Below are 14,595 nucleotides of genomic sequence, written 5' to 3' on the forward strand. Positions count from 1 at the left end.
TCTGACATGTGGACAGCTTTTCCTTTCTATGAGATTTAGATGGCTGGGAAGAAATATTATGTCTGAATTGACAGCCAGGAATAAGTTGACTAAATGCAGTTCTTTGTAGGATTTTTTTCCATGGCTCAGAATGGGCTCCAGAGGGGCCTGTGAGAAGTTGGAGCTGTCATGGGTTTTATATTTATTGATGCATGTAGCAAGTTCAGAAAAGAGCATATCAATAAACACATTACATCAATTTTGACTCAATGACATCAGCTTCTTCTCTGACCATACTAGCCCCTGAAATTAATAAGCACTTGGCAAAAGAGTAACAAGATTTATATGTATAGATACTGACTGCAGTGAATGGGGTTAAAAAGCTCTCTGTGGGATCCTGTGTCTTGTACAGTTGTACCTGGTGTGTACAAATGGAGACTCCTTGCTTTCCCCTGTTTTGGATGTAGGAAGGAATATAATCTTTAGGTTTTCAGACATTTCAAGTGTTCATAGAAATGCAGAGTAAATCTAAATCCACTGTTAAGCATACCTGTGTTACTGTCTGTATTTCCTTTTCTTTCCAAAAGAAAAGTAGTTCTGGTTATTTATTATGACACAAGGGACTTGTGGGGACCCAGGCCTGTGAGGCGCTGCAGAGGGGGTGGTGTGTCCGGCACTGCCCTGGAGGACTCGGCTCCCTGCGGGGTCGGTCAGTCCCGTCACCCCAGTTAAACACTGCCCGGGACCTTCACTGTCTGCTTTGTACCCCAGTCCTGTCCCCTGATTGGCCGCTTTTGAATCCCCACCCTGATTGGTCCAAGTTTCAATCCCCTAATTTGTTTATTAATGTCCCCTCTGATCGGTTCCTTTCTCAACCGTTAATCCCATTGGCTGTTTATGAAACCCCGCCCCTTTTGTGACTGTATAAAAGCCGCTGACTGAGGCCCTCGGGGTCTTTGAGTCGTCGGCGGGGATGGAATAGAGAAGATTCTTGGAGATCATCTTTGGCTGCCGAGTGATTCCTCTGCCTGAGATCGCCTCCACCAGGGAGAGCCATTTCGGCCTAAAGCCCGGTTAGAGCTGACGGGCTTTTCCGTCACAATAGAGCTGGAATCACTGGGCTTTGCCCTCATAACTGAGCTGAAATCACTGCCCCGGGGTGCCTGCACCACCTGGACTGAGGTGCCTCTTTAGAGGCGACTCGCCAGGGAAGGTCGCTGCCCCCAGAAGAGCCGGCCGGCCGGGGGCCTCGGCGGGGTGGCGACAGGAACTTACGTCACAGGTTACACTTTCGTAACTGCATTCATTGCTATTCTGTGTCTGAATTTCAGTCAGCATTCCTGGTGTTACACAAGCAGTAATGATTATTCAGAGTTCTTGGAATGTGATCTAAATGCGTAAAGTAGTTGTTAAGTGGCATAAGCATAATATAATTGTGTAGTTTTGAATTTCATGTCCTGGGTTAGTTTAAGCATTAATAGTTTGTAATCTGTCTGTATCAGATTGTCCTACAGTGCAACGAAAATAGAAAATAGAAAGTAAGCTCATGAGAAAGAAAATATTCAGGGGCTTGGAGAGTCTGTCTTCATACCCAAAACTGAGGGACATGTGGTCCCGGGAATCAGTCCTACTGGGCTATAGATACTGTGGGCAACATCCTTGGGTGGTGTAATTTGCAAAGCTGCCCCCTGGTACAGCTGCCCAGCCCTCTGGGAGCAGCCTGTGGGTGTTTTCTGCTGGTGGTCAGAGCGTAGAAATACCTAATCACAGGTTTTGTAAATTAGAAAGGGGCTTAGAGAGGATTCATGGCAAATCTGTTTTTTATGTTACCTGTCCCTCAGACTAATCAGGGAGTGTCAGGTGGTGCACAGTAATGCTTGGGGGGAAGGCCAGGTGTCCTCTGAAAACACATAATTGCTGATAATGGAACAATGCTAATTAAAGAGGTGCCTCTGTATGTCACTGAGAATAAGCTCTGAAACTAGACAGCAATTACTTTAGGTTGGTTTTGATACGTGGCTTCTAGATTGGTATTGATTTTGTTTTATATCATTCTGGCTTTGCTGGTGTCTGCACCTACGCTCAGCTGGAGTCTCTTCCTGGACAGGCCTGTCAGTTCATTTTGAGACACACAGCAAGATCAACTGAGTGCTGCTTCCCCCAGGTTTTCCCCTCTCAGATGATGTCCTAATTAGGTCACAGAGAAAATCAAAGATGTAGAAGCTGCATTGAGTGCTCACCAACCAGCTCCTATGTGTAATTGCTGTATTTTAGTTTAATTTCTCCTGAGATGTTTGCTGATGTCTTGGAGAATGTTGCCCATAAAAAGGCAGGCTGCTCGTCAGGAAAGCAAGTCGGTGAACACACGAATATTTTGAGCTGCAGTGTGTAGCACTCAGTCCCTCAGTCACTTTGTCCCTACAGGAGAATGCATGTGACTCCTCTCTCACATGGCAGCTCCTTGGTTTATACCTCACAGATTGGAAAATAGCAAAAGTATCCTGCAGGGCACTGGAGCGATCCACAGTGCTAACATTTTACTGCAGAGTGATTCCTTCCCTTACCCTTCAAGAAAATCCTGTGTGTGGGAAGACAACAGACTTGCTAAAGTCAGAAATGAGTTACTGCTTTACTGCCTAAATAAAAGTCAGAAGTGTGGCCTCAAAAGCATATTATGTGTGACCTGCCAAGGAAGCATATTTAATCTGCTCCTCAGAACAGTGGAGCTGAATATGTTCTGTTAGTGTGGCAGCAAAAGTAAGCAGGTGGGACTCGCTGCACTCCTTGTTGGTACAGCTTGAGAGGGAGATGAAGGGAGGCCGGAGCACTTCAGGGTATTGTTTCTTGGCAAGAATACACATGCTCTAAGAAAAACAAATTTGCTCAATATTTTTATGAGACTGAGCTCAGCTGGGTCTGACAGGGGTGACTTGACTTGGTCCAGAGAGACGGTAGTGGGGAGATCATTCCAAGTTTTCCTTTATTTGGGTAATGGAACATGAGTAACTTCTTCCCCGAGGTGGAAGGCGTTGCCCTGGGCTCCTCATCCTGCAGTGTGTGTGTGTAACACTGTGCCTCTCACATCCCTCCACCGTGCCCAGGGCAGCTCCCTTGTATGGCCTGGCTGCACTGCAAAATATTATTGCCTTTGATGCAGCAATTCCAGCACAGGTACTTTGGACTCTGCGGGATAACAAATAATAATAAAGAAAATAGTCTGGCAACAAATGCTAATCACACCCTATAGGCTTGCACTGAGTTACTCACTAGGTAGTAGATATTACATGCAAAATACTAACTTTCCCTGAACCTTAGAGAGTTTAGAGTTCTTTGTAAATGTGTAATTTCCCCTTTAAAGTACAGTTCATTTCCCAGTACAAATTCTTTGTTATTTTGTAGTTAGGGTTGAAAGGCCTCATCATTTGTCTGAGTCAGAAACGCCCTTAAAAGAAAGCAGTCATTTAGTGAGATGAGCAAATTCGGGAAATTGAGACGAAGGTTCTGTTCTGCAGGTGAACCCAAAGATGCACAAAGCCTGCAGGGGTGTGGGTCTGGGGGGTGTGTGACATTTTGTACAACTGCAGCTTGGAGAGCTGCACTATTCCTCCTTCTCTTTTATGACTTTTTGACTGTTGTACTCTCCTGTTCTGCTGAAGCCAGAACTATTTCTGCCCACTTTTGTCTCACTACCTCTCTCTCCTTGTGCAGATTTACACTGCCTTTGTAAGGCACTCACTGCCAGCTAATGCTGTTCTGAGCTTATGAACATATGATTTATTTTGAGTATGTGTCTCTCTTCCATGCAAAAGCAAGCTGGATGCTGTGATTCCTGTTTCATTCTTCTTCCTGACCTAGCAGCAATTCTCCTGTTGATACAAACCAAATAAAGAATGGATTTTCTATGCCAATCTATTTGTCAGCCATAACTGGGCAATTATATTAGTCAAATTTCCAGAAGTGAACAGCAACGTATTTCTGAATCTTGGTATCTCCAAAATGTATGTAGATATTTGCTTTGGGGATCTCTGACATTTTTGTTGTCAGCTAAGGGCTCTCATGTGATGTTTATGTTGGCTAGATCAACACTTGGCAAAACAGGGTAAGAACAAAACTGGGCGTAAAAGCTGGGAAGCTTTTCTGCAGAGAAAGTGTTTTCCTGGACATAGGATTTGCAAAAATATGAATCACTGAGACTGTTCAGAAGAAATAAGGAAAAACTGATCTAAAAGCCTTTATTTTCAGATTTTCAGAAATATGTATTCTGATGAATTCAAAATAAAAAGTCCTTAAAAGTTTATCTGTTATTCAGTGGGGAAGTTCAAAACTTACTTCATGCGTAGCTGTAGCTTTATTTTCATTGAGACTTCAGGACAATGAGAGACTGGCATGTCATCTGAATGTGGTGATGAAAAATATCTGACATTGGGCATTTCAGTGTTAAGAATGATGTTTTACAGCATTACGGTCCTAATTGGCTTGCATGTCATTATTGAAAATAAGGAGGTAACAGCAGTTTCAGGTTTTCTCCATGCATGGGACTTAGAAGGAAGCAGAGATGTAGGTTCAAGCTCTCCCTTGTGAGGCCAGAGGCTCCTTGCCTGCTCTGGTCTCACCCCCAGCACATGGATGGGAATCAGGTGGAAGGAGCTGGGGTCAGCCAGTAGAGCCCAAGCCAACGCTGCTGTTGAAATGAATGTTTGCCCCTAAAGACAAACTACTTCCATCTGGTAAAAGAAAAAAGTTATTGTGAGTCTACTCTAGTTCCTCACTTGTGTTCTCCAGGAGCAGGGTGGCTCCATTTATCTAACCCAGGCATTGCTCTGAAACACGTTCCTGAGTCTGGCTGGCCTTTTACTTATATGCATTTGTTATTACTATGCCTGTTTTACATGAAATGTCATTTCATTGAATGGTTTCACAACCTTACAGGAAGAGACTCTCTATTTACACTGATCAAGTGCTATCTTTAAAAGGAGTGGAAGTTCGTGAGCGAGTTGCAATGTGAACTGCTTCCCTAACGGAGATTTAGCAACTGCTGTTCAGCACCTAAGACCAGACAAACCACAGAAAAGTGATGATGCTTTATAAACTTGGCCTCAGTCCAAAGCATCCCTGTCTTACAAACTGATCTTTGGTCAGGTTATCTTCCCAGTAATAATATCAAAGCCCAGTAGTGTGTTTGCACAGGGAATGAATTTGCAGAGAATTACACCTTGACTTGTGCACCCACAAATGGAGAAGTTGTATTTGTAGGAGCTCCCTTTCTTGTGGGGTGTGTGTAGATACCCAGTCCTTTAAATTCTACTCTAGCCAAGCTGTGATGCTTATCAGTGTGAATTTGAGATAAAATATACTGATTCCTCCATTACACACTTGAAGCGCTCGCTGTGAACCCAGCCTAACCATTCAAAATCAAGAGTCAAGCACTCACTTCAGCATTTTGGAATAAATCCCTTAAAAATAATATCACTTATTTTTAATGACACTCTACTTATTGAGCATGTAAATTAAGCTTTTACTCCCCACAACATCTAGAAGAATACCTTTGTTCGGTTTCTGTCCTGCGCATAGAGTGGCAGTAAAGAAATTTATATTTGTATGGCCAGAGCAATAGAAATGGAAACAGGAGGAGAAAAAATTTGAATTTTCATTTTTGAAGCAGGATTTAATTACTAACATTAAATTTAGCTTTTCTGTTCATCCTTCTCTCACAAAACCTGCTCTCTGAAGGGCAGAGGTCCCTGCAGGCTGGGTGTGATATTGTGGTCCTCAGGTAATTCATGCCGTTCTCCACGTTGATACATATGTACAAATACAAGAAAGAGCAGAGCAGGCAGTGTGTGTGAGAGGTGGGAGGCCGGGGCGAGGGGAAGATGCGCTGCATTGTCAGTGCCGCTGGTGAAGAAAAGCGATTGTCAGGGCTCTGATTCCTGGCTGCCGCTGCTGCCTGGGAAATGTGTGTCAACACCACGCAGAGGCACAAGCTGCTGCTGCGGGGAGGAGGAGGAGGTGCCTCTCTTTATCCCTGCTCGGCGTCTCGGAGATGCCTTTGTCACAAACAGGAGTGCTCGCAAGGCGTTGTCTGCGTTGCTTTCTCTCGCCCAGCCCAAACAACAACATCCCACCTCTGCTATTTAGCAGTGAGGTTGTTTATTTGTCGGGTTGGGTTTTTTTTCCTTTTGTTTTTTCTTCTTTGCTGCTGTAAGATTTCAGTATGATCCAAGACTGTATTCTCTGGATTTGAGGGGTGTTTTTCGAGGGGGAATTCCACTGCTGCCTCAAATCCAGCAGTTTGCAATATCCTGAGCTGACCCTGCTGAATGTATTACATCAGATCAGAAACATTTTTGTTGCAGGAGCACAGCAGCCTATTCCTTTCACAGAAATGGTTTCATCTACTGTTAGCTTAAAAACCTTTTCCTATTTGAACTGTCCATTCTGCCAGATTTTTTTTTCAGAGAATCCCTTGGGGTTTGGCCGTGAGCTGAGCATGTAAGAGACCACTAAACAGGAAAACCTCTAGACACCTTAGCTAGGCAACTCTGTTTGAGTAAAAAAAACACCAAACCTGTGTTTATGAGCCAATTACACAGAGCAAACATTTAAAAGATAGAATAACAAATACTTGTTTGTAAACCTTTTTTTAAACAGCACTGTTACAACTATAAAAGATCATGATCCAAGACTCACAGTCTACCTGCACCCCTGCCTGAATTCTGGGCGCTGCTGGCTGGGCTTTGTGAGTGTTGTAGGACTGATCCCCGTGGTTTCTGGATTATGAGCATGTGCAGAGCAGCCCAAGGTAGAGCCGTGCATGCAGAGCGAGCACACAGAGACGTGCCTTGCAATGCCATGTTTGTGCATGTGTGCCTACAACTGAGGAGGATACAGCGAGCCTGCCTGCCTTGCTGATTTATCTGATGTTTTCTTGTTTCTGTTTCAGCATTCAGGATAAGTCCTTCAACACGACAGCTTTAGCAGAGTAAGTGAACACCTTTAAAGATGTCCTTATTTTTAAACAAGAATGATGAGTTTAGTTAGCGTACAGAATAATTATGAGTGGTATGTGAGGAGTCCCAAGCTATCTGTCATATATTTTGTTTGAGTTTTCTGTAATCTAAATATATTATTGACTGTATGGGAAGGATTGCATAAAGCAGCTGCCTTTAAGTGGTCTGTGACTATTTAGCAGTGAAATACCTTTTTTGGGAGAATATATGCTGGGTGCACATCACACATGTTTAAGTGCATGATTTTCAGTGTCGGATAAACCTCCTGTCAAAATACTGCTCATTTCTGGTGCTGATGATCCTGTCAAACACAAGCATGTCTTTTTTCTAAGGACACATGATCTGCACTTACCACAAGCATTGTTAGGAATAAAATAATCATTAGGAAATACTTGGAAAAATCCCTATATGTTATTTAGACAGACCAAGTACCAAAAATGTAATTTCTTTGTTATCAATTTCATAAACTCCTTTGATGGCCTTTTGTATATTTCATAATCATAAGGATGTATATGTTGATTTTTCTTGTTGTTTTACAGAGACAACAGAACAAGGGGGGCATTAGAAAGTTAGAAAGGCAAACCCTCTAGGAACTATTGCAAATGAAATGGCCTTTGTCTTATAGTCTAAACCACTTCAGTATTGGTGTCCTGTGCATTTTTAGATGCATGCTTTTGATTGTTTCAAAAGCTTTTAGGAAAGATTCTGCAGCAGTAAAGAACCAAGCTGTTTTTCAGGAGGAAAATGGTGTATGGATTTGTTTGTGTTAGGTGAGTTTTACACTGCTAAAATATTCATAATCTAAAACACCCCAGCTGGACTGTGAGCTGTTTACTGACTGCCGTGGGGACAGGGGACATTCTGAAAGCAGGCCAAGTTGTAATCATCTAAGTCATCCCTAAATTTGTCATGACCTCTACAGGAAAATTAATATTTCGAAGAGGTCTAAAGAATTTTGCTCTCTTATATTGCTCTGCTTTATTTGCTTCTACTTCCTTGCTTTATTTAATATTTAAATTCAGTCACACTTTTTGTGTTACTGGGACAGATGTGGAAAGATTGAACTGAAGCTTAGAAATCATGGAGGGGTTTTTGTTTGCTTGTATGCTTGTTTGTTTTCATTTCGGGTGTTCCTGTTAAGTGATAAATTGTCTGTAAAATTATGGGTTGCCCCCCCTTCACAGAAAAATAGTCAGATTACAGATAATATATATATATATTTTTTTTTTCTCCTTCCCTTTTCTCTGTCCCTAAGTACAGCTATAGTTTCCTGTAGAGATTCCCCTGGAGCAGTCCCTAGGCCTGCCTCACCCCTGAGGTTTCTGGGACCTGAAGGTGATGGCTTTTCTCTGTGGAGCTTCATCTTAACCCCAAGCTGGGAGTGTGGTGCCAGCCCTGTCCTAGGGGAGATGGAGAGGGGTTGGATCTCCCTCATTTCAGCTGCTGTTGGTTCTTGTCTGTGCAATTTCGTGTTTAGTCTTCTCTTTCCCAACAAAGGGGTAGAAACGTGCTTTTAGAAAAAAATGAGTGAACGACGGTATCTGAACAGCATTGTCCAGTTGAACAAACTTGGTTTCCAGAGTTGCCTTCCTTAAGTCTTGTTTAGAGCTGTCCCCCATCACCTGCTTTTGAGAGCTGCTGAGGACACACAATTCTTAATGATTTCAGCACTTACTGTTTGAGGTGGCCATCTCTGAACACAGATGAAAATAGATCTATACTTTTATTTAGCAGAAGAAAGAGAGATCTTGCCATGAAAATCTAGGCATCCTCATTAAACAATTTCTGTCTTTATTTGTGACAAAGACAGAGCCAGGGGTTCCTGAATGATATAAAGCCAGTGGTGCAGCACTTTCAGGAACATTTCTCTGAACAAGGTGAGCACCTGGGGGTTCAGAGCTCCCAGCAAGCCATGCATGCAGCCTGGTTTGGGAACTGTTCACGTGAGCATCTGAAAGGTCAAAGCAGCAAAGGGACCAGCTTTCACTCTGTTCTGAAATGGCTCCTGTGGGAAGGTGAAAATGGAAGAAAGTTAAAGAAGCTGGTCCCATTAACCCAGAGACCCTGGAGGAAACACAGAGACAGTATTATCCAGAGTCAGAGCAACACTCCATCCAGGCTGGGGTCCCATCTCTGACCTGACTCTGGCCCATGCCATAAGATCAATAATGTACTTACTTTAAAGAGATATCCATCAGTCAGTAGCTGGATTAGGCACTGAAGGGAGAGGATTCACATCACTGGGTTTGTTAAAAGACAGCTCCTACCCAGTGTAAGCCTCAACCCATCTGAATTTCTGACCTGAAGCTGTTGTGGCCTATTCTCTGGTGGTTAAGGAGTGAGGAAGATGCTGCTGCAGTTTTTCGGTTGGTGGGAAGTTTCTCTGCTACATGGCCGCAAACTACCAAAAAACTTACCAAACTCACGAACATCACCCTATCTATTAAATACTGCTAAAGCTAGACAACAAGGTTTACAAGTTACTGCTGAGAGGAAAGTAAGGTGTGCATGTTTGTTTGGATAAGTGCAGACAGGTGGCATGAACACAGGAGATGCATTTCTTTAAAAAATCAAGATAAAAACCACTCCATGCTTTAATGATGGATATTTGCATTATATCACAAATTCATCTTTTTAAAGGTCCTGCTATGGTTCTAGCCTCAAGCACTATCTTGTGTGAGCTAGCTCTCAGCCTCCTGGTTATTATTTATTCTTGCACAGGCAGAAGTTTCTGTTGGAAATTTTAGACTGTGTTGGTTCTGAACTTGTTCAGGATCTTTTAAATTTCATGATGGTCATTGTATTCTCTGACTCATTATTGCTTATCTTTCCTATCTACTGCCATCCAGTTACTCAAAAACATTTTGTCACACTCACTTTAGTTGTTTATAAGTTCTGTCTTGTTTTGTGACTTCTGTCAGTTGCTGGATGCTGGGTTAGGACCTCTGCCTATTGATATCACCTCCTTAAAGCCAGCTCAGCTCCCCAGCTAAGGAGAGTGCTCCTTAACTGGACTTGGCTTGGCCACTGAACCTGTGCTCAGGCATCCCTTGTCCCTCCAGCGAGTGTTCTCCATTGCCAAGGTGGCCTTTCAGGACTGAAGGCTGCCAAGTGAGGTGACTGGTGAGAGGAGAGGGGGGCAGAGCTGCTTCCTCCCACCTCCTCTCTCTGAGGCACACCCAGAAGGGAGAGTTTGTCCCTTTAGGGGGTCCCTGAACTTTGCTGGCCGTGGCTTGGCCCATGGTGCACCAGTGGCACCTTCTTCTCCTGTGTCTGTGCTGGGAGCTCTGTCCATCCAGCTCTGACCTTGCCACTGTCTCCTCACTATACATTTTCTTTCTGTTTCCTCCCTCTGAAATATTCTTTCTAGCTCTCCAGCCAGGTTCCTGGTTCCTTTCACACTGGGCTTCCTCATGCAAATCCCCAGTGTGTCCTGTGCCCACCTCTTGCTGTTTCCCATGAGGCAGTCAGGTACTGGCCAGAGGGGAAGCTGTCACTGGCATCCAGAGGCAAACAGATTTCTACAGTGAATTTTTCCATTTTGCACATCAAGCCATGTCTTCCATCCATCATCTCACTTTGCCATGTGGGGAAAGCTGCACTCATTGCAGGAATATTGTGTGATCAGGGGGATCTGCCACTGTAGTTCTCTGCTCCAGTTGTGAGCAGCAAATGCTTTCATGCATATGCTGATTTATTCAGGAAGTGCAAACACTTGAGTGGCCCTTTAAATATTTTCTGCTGCAGTCTGACTTTTGATACAGACACTAGCAAAAGACTGGTGAGGAAGAGGAATATACTAAAACCCTTGCCAGCAAATTGTAATGCAGAGCTATGAATGTGTCACTTAATGTACTCTCTTCTAAGTGGGGCAGCTCTCCTCAAAATTTAACTAATCAGCAAAAGTACAGGCTGCTTCCCCCATAATGAAGAGATTCCTCTGCCGAAAAACTTCAAGAGATCCAGGCCTCCTTACTGTCTGTGCCCTGTGAGTATGAACTGAGGGTGAGGAGAGGGCCCCGACTTTACCCCAGCAATGCCAGGCTCGGTGTTTGCATATTTTAGGAGTACATACTTATGGATGCATGCTTATTTGAAGAAGGACTGCTCATGGGCTTTGCAGGTTAAATCATCCTGCAAAGTTCAGCCATGCAGCCACAGTGCTATGCTCAGCTCTCAGGATTTGTGGTTTAGGATATTTATCTAGACATCTCTTTTGATTAGGCAACCATAGGACAATTCATTTGTTTGAAACTTAAAGGAAGTAATTGATTATGATTGTTGAGGCATCTTAAAAAATAGTGCTAGTTCACTTTAAGACTAACTCTCACTTCATAATTTAGTTGGGGATTCTTTTTCTTGCTGCACAAAAGGTGACTGCTCTATCGTAGTTAATATTTCTGTGAGTTTGGGAGAAAAATATCCTTAGTTGTGTCTAATTATTTTTGAGGTTAATGTGAAGTATACGATAAGCAATTAGAATAAGAAATACTTGTAATTTTCCTGTGGTAACATCTGAATTCCTTGTAATTATTTCCATTTGTCTGAAAATGATATACCAAATTGTTCACACTCAACATCTCAAATCCTCTTCTTCCTCTGAAATTTGGACTATCATGGAGTAGCTATGGCAATAAATGACCCTAACTAAAGTGTGAGGAGAAGAAACATGTTTATAGTTTGAGCTGCACTGTAATGTTATTAAAAGCTAAGTTTCTGCAGCTGGCAGAAAATCAGTAATTATCTTGTATTCATTTTCAAGGTGTGACGGGTATTCAGACTCTGTGCATGAAGATCAAGCAGGCAGTTTCAGTCCCAGGTACTCTCCTGTAAACTTTGTCTGAAATCCATTGGCAGCGAATGAAGCTGTGACTGCTTCTGTTCAACCATTAGAAAGAAACCTTTATTCTCAAGGGAGTGCAGAATTTCTGGGGTATAACCTGCAAAAGCTGTTAGTATTTCTGGGAAATATGTATTTATCTTGTGTACTTTTGTGTGATGAATGTAAAGATTGATTACTATTGCTATTGTATAAGTAAATATATTATGATCTTAATTCTTAACTTCACGTCATCCTCCCGTCATTCAGGTGCAGCTGTGGTGCTTATACACTGAATTTTACTGTACAGCAGCTGGTACAAAGCAGTAGTAAGCAGAGTTTTTCAACTTTGCAAGGATATGCTCATTGCTGAATATGTCTGGAAAAAAAAATCCTTCAAATTGTAGTTTAACTGAAGTATTCTTGAGGAATGCCTCTCTCATGGCTATATTAGTACATACGGATTGCTAGGGTACGCAACTTAACCTTTCAGGAAGATTTTAAAATCAGAGGGTACCTTAAAATTAGCAACGCTTCTGTACATTGTTGAAGTGCCCGTGGGCTATAAAGCTGTAACTATAACAACTGCCTTGGAGCACACTTGCAGAAGGCATGGGCAGCAATGGTGTTCAACTCCACAGGCACCCTGCAAGCATCCATCTGGATGCTGATGGGCCACAGATGGAAAGTAAGTTTGGCAGCTCAAAATCCTTAGGAGAAAACATTGAACTAGCAAGTTATGCTTTCTGAAAAAAAACCCAAAACAAAAGACATCTCAGGGAGATTTAATTGAACAGCCCTTGACTCCCTCAGCCGTGGAAGTTTCACACTAGGAGAGAGGTGCTCTCCCAGCCAACCATTAGGATGCTGCCAGCTGAAGCTAACATCTGAAATCCCACCTGGAATCTAAGCTAGAGGCAGGGATTTTGAAGCAGCAATGCCACCCAGCTCATGCTGCCAGCTCCTCGGGCAGCCTCTCCTTCTGCATTGCGGTAACTCGGTGGTGCCACGGAGAGGCTCCCAGGGGAAGGCAGGAGACCAGGCTAAGGCTGGAGTGACTGGGTGTGCAGGACACTAGCAAGGTCCCCTTGGAGAGAGCTTGCACATTGTAGTCTGGGTGGGGATTGAAAATGTCTTTCCAGATCCCAGATTAAGTATCCATGAGTAACAAGATGAGGTGTCTGTTCAAGCCACCAGGTGTGCTTTTACACAGGAGAATGTTTTCTCCAAACACGTCTCTGGCTTCCTCCTTCCCTTTTTGCAGTGGCCCTCAAATCCAGAGACCATCAGAAGGGAAGTGTGTGGTAGAGAGGGATTATTGTCTGTGATGATATTTTGTGAGATTATAGTTTACTGTGAATCACTGGGTGGGGGAAGACTTCTGCATGAAAAGGGTGGTTTCAGATTTTATTTGGGGAATGTGAACTGTGGGTCTGAAGCCCAAGAGTGCCTCTAAAGCTAACATTAAGTAGCTCCACAGCTGAGTGTATAATAATGCTAACAGTAGTTCATATCCATTACTGTGTGTAGACCACTAAACCTAGTAAAAGCAGTATGCTTTTACTAAGATCTTGTTGCTCTTCTTCCTTCATAATGTTTTGACAGGTGTCTGAAATCCTGCCTGATGCATTTCATTTTTATTTTCTTACAGAGATGATGATAACAAAGAAAATTACCCGGATAACTCTGCTGTCTTAGAGGAAAGGCAGCTGCCTTTGCAAGACGCTCAGCAGAACAAGCAGCAGGTTCTAATTGACTGCACTCTAAAGCCTGAAATGGGCAACTTAAAGCTGAGGAAACCTAAGCCCATTGCAAAGCTAGAAAATGGAAAAAGCCATGAGGAAAGTCAGGTAAAGAATTCAACTTACCAGGGGTAGGCTTATGGCACAATGTCTAAGCAACTTTTGAAATGCAAAGAGGGACTCCCTGGTAATTCATGGTGTGATTTGAGGCTCCACAATAATCTACCCTGATTTCTAGGGACCTGCAGTCTGCAACCCTCCTGTAATAGTTTCTTTCAGCCAGGGAATTGCAGAGAGGGTTGTGCTGCAACTGCTTTCAGAAGTGAGTGGAGAGCATAGCTGAAGATGTGCAAAAATTTCTCCTTAGTTTCCCTGTGTTTCCTTGTACCAAATAAAAAAACTAGGTAGCTGCAACAATAGATTGGACAGTTCTGATTTGTTTATTTAATCAAGGATGTCTTACACTGATATTTTGGCTGCAGATAAAGAGATTTCATGGTGTTCTTTCATCTTAGTTTCCACTTTTCTCATATTTAAATAGTAAGTCCATACCAGTGCAGTAGTATACTTGTAGCAGGGCTACCCCTCACCATCTTCCTAGGTTGAGCTGGGGGAGCATAAATGTAAATTTTGTAAAAGACATTAAGGAAGACTAGAAATGAGGAAGCTTCTGCTGCTATCTCTGGAGGTACATTTACTCTGTTGACTCTAGAATTACACCTCTCAGCAGCTGCTGAAAATGCTTCTGTTCTTCCCCAGTGCTTCCCAAGTCGTGTTGGATGTGTGGTGAAAGGGGTAGAGCTCTAGTGCAGATTTAACCCCTCAGCTGGAAATATTCTCATATCCTAGAGAGTTAATATTAATATTGGGAGATTTGTTGGTTTGCAGTAGGCACAGGGCCTAACATCTGCAAATACAGATGTCTGTCTTTACATAAAATTGTGCCTACACAAATACAGATGTGTGTATTTCCATCTCTTCTTTGCTGTATGACATATTTGGCTACTTTTTGTCTCTCCTTCTTGTTTGTGGATAGAAATTTGCA

The 14,595-nt window shown here is 42.9% G+C and overlaps 1 protein-coding gene across 2 annotated transcripts in view; it reads left to right on the forward strand.

The window, feature by feature from the left end:
* Positions 1 to 14,595, forward strand: part of FAM13C (family with sequence similarity 13 member C) — a gene marked incomplete at its 3' end in the record, with an annotated part of 86,477 nt that overhangs the window by 35,587 nt on the left and 36,295 nt on the right. For both annotated transcript variants that reach the window (XM_083866558.1, XM_083866559.1), the window contains exons 2-3: positions 11,752 to 11,808; positions 13,460 to 13,658. In XM_083866558.1, the coding sequence (XP_083722684.1) occupies positions 11,752 to 11,808; positions 13,460 to 13,658 (256 nt within the window). The remainder of the gene's footprint in view (positions 1 to 11,751; positions 11,809 to 13,459; positions 13,659 to 14,595) is intronic.

This window comes from Zosterops lateralis (genome assembly GCF_965231275.1).
Source record: "Zosterops lateralis genome assembly, chromosome: 8".
NCBI classification, from domain to species: domain Eukaryota; kingdom Metazoa; phylum Chordata; class Aves; order Passeriformes; family Zosteropidae; genus Zosterops; species Zosterops lateralis.